Genomic DNA, 7,594 nt, shown 5'->3' on the forward strand with positions numbered 1-7,594 from the left:
AAAGCAGAGTAGGGTGCATTGAAAGATGTGCATGCAAAGAAGCTAAGCAAGAAGGGAAATAAAGAGTATATTAAGTACCGAAAATAAATGTTTTTACACACATAAGGCTAGCCGTGACTAACTCTTACTTAAAAATATTATCTCTAGGAACTTAAACTTCTTATAAAACAAAGTCTCCCACCACGTCGATTAACACAAAAATGACTCAGCTTATTTTCACTCAATTTACACCAATAGGCAGAGGAATTAATGAGGAGAATTTTTATACTTAATTTACCCAAGCAAAACCAGAGCAAAGCCCTAGTTTCTAACAACCTAAAACACAGAAATGCAGTCGCAGCAACCCTGCATCTAAATATTAATTGGAACGGCAACAAGACGCTATACCGAAGTGAACTTTAAACGATTTAACTTGTTTACCGTTTGCTAACTGCTTCAGAAACTTTAGCTTGAAATTAATACTGTCTACTGATCTCGAAGATATTTTTACTTCTTGCTTTTCTTCGCCCTGTTTACTAAGTTTCATTAAGTTGGAGTCAATGTTTGTCGTTTCTTGATGTCTGTTTAGAGCTGGAAATATAATAAGCAGGACCTAGTGTCTGAGATTACCAATCTTATATTATGCCTTAACTGGGCAAATTGCTTCCACTTTGATGTGATTTTAAGCTAAAGTCAAAAGCACAATAACTTCGGGCTCTTTATTTGACCAGCTGCTACTTTTGTGGTCAATCTTGAACCTATAGCGATAAATTTCAACTACATCGGTTCATGGAACTACACTGGGAAAATATACCTACTACCTTAAGACAATATGACCTTACAACCAACGGCTATTTTAGTAGATATCAACATTTTTATTTCTGGTTCTGTACCTGGATTTTTTCCACCTTATGGTCGGTTTCCAGTCACACCAGATGCAGCTGAATAACGGTGTTTTAAATGGGTGACCTGGTAATACTGGCTGCCAGGCTCTGGCTTTTGACTACCCGAAACGACTGCCAAACATCAAGAGACAGCTGAGACCTACCAATTTATCGTACCTTCCAATTTTTGGTCCTTAGAATCTACATACAAGTGACGTCATCGCCTTATATTCTTCAGAATTGTAAAGTAAACAAGCAAGCGAATGCAAATAGCTTTCCAACAAGAATCAAAGAGAAAACTTCATTCTGTTCGCAATTATAAATTAAACTCATATTATTAAATGTTTGAGAGACATAATGAGTTAGGGAGTCTTATTCTGGATAATGTTCAGTACCTAAATAATTTCAATTTTGTCTCTACCAATACAATAAGAGGATTTATGTTTGTACCCAGGCTCCGAAAACAGGTACTAAACCGAATGGAAAGTGTTTTCATTTTTAAGAAGCTAGACTTTCCCCTAATAAGAAGTTACCCCGGAACGCATGTGAAACCGTGGGAAAACAGCAAGTTTTTCATATAAGTACCTTCTGCCAGTGGTTTCACCCAAAACTATACTATAGGGATAAAAGTAGGCTATAGTCTTCTTCAATGAACGGGCTACCTAACACTGAAACTAAAAATCTCTTTATCTTTATAATCTAAAATGGCGGCTATCTATATTAAATGTTTCCTCATAATACGGCCATAAAGCATTTAACATCACAATCCACAGGAACGTGAAACGGAAATTGAAATAATTACCTATTTGATACTTTAACTTCCAGCAATTAAAAAGCTTTGTCCTCAAGTATGCCTTTAATCCTTTAATTAATAATTACAGTCAGGAATAGCACATATTGTTATTGTTTCTTACAGGACTTTCTTATCTTCTTAAGTGAGTCTACAATCTACAGGTCTAATCACCCACAACCCCCAGTGTCAGAGTTTTCTCAAATCCTGACGGACTCTTAGGTGGAATTGTGTCAACGACTGCTACTGAGTAGCATTCGGGTCGTTAGGTTCTTATGTGCTCCTGGGCCTTTTTTTAACGACTTCAAAATCATCAAATGACCCCTCCCGCTGTGGGTTACCGGCGGTGAGGGAGTGTCAGACTCATACTGACTAAAAACCTTCGTTCTTCGTCGTATTTTACGTACCAGGGCCGCGGTAACTCTTTCGAACAACCCCGCAGCTTCGAACAATTCCACAGCCCCGAGCGATTTCGGCCTTACCCAAGAATTGAACCCGGGACATTGAGCTCGGCAGTCGACCCTGCGATCACTAGGACCAATAGCGCATTTATAAATATACTATAGTGCTTATAAGCTATGTTTTATACTCAGAGCAAATACCTAAGCCAGTCAATAATGAAATGCTATTTGACTAATAATGAGAAATATCCAGAGCTATTAAATTTCTATTGTTTTATGTCTAATCAATGTCGGTGAAAGTGAGTGAAGCGTTCGGAACTAAGGACCAAATAATTGAGAACTTAACAGAGTTAATTTGTGATTGGGCTTTTGTTACAGACGTTTATTAGTAGTGTTTGTAATTAACTAATTTATTATTATATTTTCTAATATCGGATTGGTATTTATAATCCAGGTTCTTTATGGAAGTACATAAGGGTAGTACATATGGAAATTAATAAGGGGATAATATAAGGAAGTACATAATCCTACTTATATTATAAATGTAAAAGTTTGTGAGAATGTATGGATGTATGTTTGTTAATCAATCACGCAAAAATGGCTAGACCGATTTGGTTGAAATTTGGTATGTAGATAGGTGATACCCTGGATTGACACTTAGGCTACTTTTTATCAACACACCACGCGGGCGAAGCCGCTGGCGGAAGCTAGTAAAGTATATAAGGAAACACGGTGAGTTTATAAGGGGAGTATATGTATAAAAGGAGAACATAAGGGGAGTACATATGGAAGTTCATAAGGGGATTTATTTCCCTATGTATTAACTACTTGCTAATAAACTTCCTTATATACTCCCCTTATGTACCTCCTTATGCACTTCCTTATGTACTTCCTTATGTACTTCCTTATCTACTTCGTTATGTACTTCCTTATATACTTTATTATGTACTCCCCTTATGTACTTCCCGTCCCGGGGCGTGATCAGCGGGCGACAGGCGCAGTTGTATGTAGGTAAGATTCAGTTTGTAACATATATAACATTTGTGCCAAGTCCGAAAAATTAAATTATTATTATTGGTTTGAAAAGGACAATGTCCAAGTGAGAGTCCTTTCTTTCAGTGCTAAATAGTCTTTTTATCAAAGAGGCTTCTTTTTATCCGGATGCGCTTCATTGTCATCTTGGGCTGCAAGCGAAACCTCTGGTCTTGCATGTGCATGACGTACAAACGAAATACAGCTCCAAACATTCTCATAATACAAATACGTAGGAACCTATATTTACTCTGCACCTTGATATTAACACGTACAATTTAACGCCGATCATTTTCCGTATGAAGAGCGAAGTGAGCACATTCACGGTTCACGTCTGCTCTCTGTATTACCGCTCCGTTCGCTCGCAAATCTTGCTTACGTCATATAGGTTTCAAAGCTTGTTAGTGCTCTTGCAAATTAGACTGAAATGCTAGGTAAAGCTTTAAATAGTACTAGCTGTTTCATTCGCGTTAAGGGGCAACTTGTTTATTAACCCGGACAAAATATGCAAAGCCTAAGCTACTCGGGGATGTAATGTACGTGATAAAGAAACAGTGAAAGAATTTTTCCACTCGATGCAGTAGTTTTGAAGCCTTCATTAAATTAGGGAATAAGTAATATAGACTGAGAAGTTTAGGCAAAATATGGACACCATATTTTTTTCATTTTTGACTGACTTCCTAAAAAGGAGGACGTTTAACTTAAATGGGTAGGTAATATTTTTATGGAATCTTATTTTAGTTTCACTCAAACTGTTTACCTGGGGGCAGCAAGTAATGACCTAAAAAAAAATCTAGCAGTAATCTATCAATAAAAGTTGTTATTTCAAAAATATTTATTCTCTTAACATACTCTTACGCTTGGTATAAAATCCATAACTTTATATGGAAAAGCGTCTAGTGTAGTAAAACTTTCTTTGAATTGCACGTACGTAACATACAGAAGATGCATTGTAAAAATGTCTCCAAAGACGGTGAGCTTCGTATTGTGAAATGTAGGGTGACTATAAATTTGAAAGTATTTTAGGATAAAACATTTTAATCTGTCATTTTGTAAAAAATATTCCCAGTTTTTCTTTTGACTAGTTGTTAAATCACAATTTATGGTTAATTGATAAACCTATATTTATTTTCAAATACGTAACAATAACATCTTTAAAAACGACTTATCATTGAGACCAAAAGATTATAGCTTATAGTCCAAACTGATGATAAAATAATAAACATGATTGCTTAGGTTATCCAACAACAAAAAACAAAATTGCATGAATGTTTGTCTCTGTTCACAAACGAATCAAACCATTTGAGTCTATATTTTTCAACCTCATTATTAATACCTGAATCGCTTTAAAAAATCGAACAGAAAATTCATTACGGCTGTTTACATAACATAGTAACCCGATTTCCTCGACAAAATTGAACGACGTCAAAGGGTACGAAATTACCAATTTTTTACCAAAAAAAACTGAAATAGCCCAATCTGCCTAAAGCCCCGTTGACCGTGGCCTAAATTGAATGTCTCCAGAATGCTTTTATGAAAGTTAATTAACTTTTTTAATTAAAAAAGAAGAAATCGTTTCAAACGGATTTGTAATGGTATTGAATTTAATGGTTGTATAAATAAGTATGTTTTATTACTAGGAATTTTCTTTTAACATTAATAATTCAGAAACTGACTGATCTTTGAAGGTGATACTTTTTGGATTTTTTTTTCCCGGATATCCGGATAATGACGACGAAAAGTGGGAAAAACTTTTCTTAGCACGAAATATGTACCTTGTTACCTAATCATTTGAACATTTTATCTTTCACGCACTGTAATGTATACAGATACATATTGAAAGACTGTAATTATTTTATTTTATTATTTTTTATATTATATTCTTACCTACCTTTTTCCAAACCAAAGTAATAAAAAAACAATAAAAATGAAAGTAGTCGATAAATAAAGTTACAGTAGTGTCCTAAAATGTCCAACGCTTGGCCTCCCTACTGCAGACAAGGCTGTTGATACGCGAATATTGTTAGCGCAGGTATTGCCGAGCGCTGCCGGACAATGGGATGTGACGTCACGCGGCCTAAACTCTTTACTTTGTTTCTATTTCTGTGCCTCGCATGGTCATGGCTTTATTTTTGTTAACCCTTTTTTAGGTACGCTGTTCTCTTTGGGATATGTATTTTTATGTTATTCTTGTAAGGAGTTGTCTTCTGAAGTATTTTCTTAAATGACTAAAAAGGTTTCACCTTAGCTATTATATTTTATACCAAAAAGGTTACGCACATTTCAAAATATAGTTCTGTCCGAAAACAATTTAAAAACGAGTTTTCCACCTTTGAATAGCTACGAAACAAATATTTTCACCGTTTTGACGTTTGTTTGTTCTATAATTTATCCGGAATTTCACAAAAATAAATTTTTATGGCTAATTCTGCTATTTTCAATGAGATTTTCTATTATAAACTATGTTTTCAACACATCATAAGATCAAGTACGACAAATCTTTTATCCCCAGCAGCTGCCGTACCAAATTATCAGGTACCACGCAGAAACTATGCAGCTGCTAAGAAGTCAGTGGGACCCCGAAGAGTATTCAAAATTTATCGCTATGGAGGAATACAAACTAAGGAGGTACCGAAGATGCAGAGTTTCGAGCTGGACGTAACTAAGTGCGGTCCGATGGTTCTTGACGCCTTGATAAAGATAAAGGACATGGACCCAACGCTCTCGTTCAGACGATCCTGCCGGGAAGGTATCTGCGGGTCCTGCGCGATCTGCCTGCAAGGCCACAACTGCCTGGCATGCATCACCGCCATCCCGCAAGCTAAGACCGTCACCGTGCATCCGTTGCCACACATGTACGTGCTCAGGGATCTCGTCGTAGATATGACTCACTTCCTCGCGCAATACAACTCCATCAGACCGTACCTCATCAGGAAGACTGGGCCGAAAGCACTAGGGTCTATTCAGTTTGCTCAGAGCGAGAACGACTGGAACAAATTCGTCGGGCTGTACGAGTGTGTGCTGTGCGCCTGTTGTGCTACATCGTGTCCTAGCTACTGGTGGAACGGGAGGCGGTTCCTGGGCCCGGCATCGTTGCTGCACGCGTATAGATGGGTGATAGACTCAAGAGACGAGGACTCAGCGCAAAGACTATTCGATCTGCGCGACGACTTTAAAGCTTTCCGCTGTCATACCATCTTGAACTGTGCACTTGCATGTCCCAAGGGCCTGAACCCAGGACTGGCCATAGCGAGGCTGAAGAGACTCATAAGTGGCCTGGACAAGAAGCCACCGCCAGAAATGGACCCACTGAAGTTAAGCAGCGGCGGCGGCGGTGGGGGATTGGAGGCTTGTCTCAGATCGAGAGGCAAAGCATAGAACATGTTTTATTTATATATTTTTTGTTTGCTAATATACTTTGATAATGATTGTGTTTGTATGTATTTTTTCATCCCAGATCAGTTACAATAATAATAATGGCGTCCACGGCTGATTTCGGCCACGGCGGCTGTTCTCATTTAAGGAGATCAGCCAGCTGCGCAGGCGATTATTCCCAATGTCCACCACTTGTCTGGCCACCACTGGGGGACAGCGAGACAACTTTAAAACATTATTCTCGCTGTCCACCACTGGGGGACAGCGTCACAACTTTGTAAATTATTTCCATTCGCCACCACTGGTGGACAGCGACACGGATTTTTTAACATTCCCTATGGCCGCCGTAGGGGATAAAGGCACCATTCTTTTGATCCAATTCCCACTGGCCATCAATGTAAATTATTTTATCTAGAGACCATTTGGTTTTTATGCTGAAATTAGTTCCACTGAACTAATGGTACATTTTGTTCTACTATACAGAAGAAGTACAGTCGACGGCCTGGGTGACATCTCGCCGGGTCCGTGGTTATTTGTAGTTGTGATTTTTTTCAGAGCTCAAAATCGATAGCAGTCAGAATAACTTAGATTTTTTTTCATAACTTTCATCAAGAATCAACTGATTTTCTTTACAAAAGTACTAGGAGAGCAGAAATGAAAAGGAACTAGTGAGTTAAACTAACCAAAAAGCTAAACTATTAAATATTTCTAAATTATATGGTAGGTAAATAATAGTCATATTTTTCAATTAACTTTTATTAAATGTTTCACTTAAGTATTAAAAAAAACTTTTTACAAAAAAAAGAACCGACTTCCAAAAACACAAAAAAGAAAAAAAAATAACAATTTTTAGGTGCATCGGCCTAGAAGTCGGTGTCTAATGGATGTACCTAAGTTTATTTCGCCACGACTTTTCAGTGATAAGCGTTGTTGTCACTATCCGCATTAGTGCAAAGGTCTCGTCAATACGAATAGTATAAGCCCAAACACGAGGTAGTTTACGTATTCAGTTGTCGAGTTCCCTCGACCTTCTCTGGTCTCCGTCATCAGGTCAGCTACAAACCTTCATCGTTGAATAGTGCTATCAGGCATACACTTGAGTGTAAAATTTTTATCCTTTTCATTTCTGCTCT

At 37.6% G+C, this 7,594-nt stretch overlaps 1 protein-coding gene across 1 annotated transcript; it reads left to right on the forward strand.

The window, feature by feature from the left end:
• The first annotated feature begins 5,504 nt into the window (after positions 1–5,504).
• Positions 5,505–6,464, forward strand: LOC124635852 (succinate dehydrogenase [ubiquinone] iron-sulfur subunit-like). Its single transcript, XM_047171799.1, has one exon. The coding sequence runs from the start codon at positions 5,505–5,507 to the stop codon at positions 6,462–6,464; it is 960 nt and encodes a 319-aa protein (XP_047027755.1).
• The last annotated feature ends 1,130 nt before the right edge of the window (positions 6,465–7,594 follow it).

Source organism: Helicoverpa zea, chromosome 13 (genome assembly GCF_022581195.2).
Source record: "Helicoverpa zea isolate HzStark_Cry1AcR chromosome 13, ilHelZeax1.1, whole genome shotgun sequence".
Taxonomy (NCBI): Eukaryota; Metazoa; Arthropoda; class Insecta; order Lepidoptera; family Noctuidae; genus Helicoverpa; species Helicoverpa zea.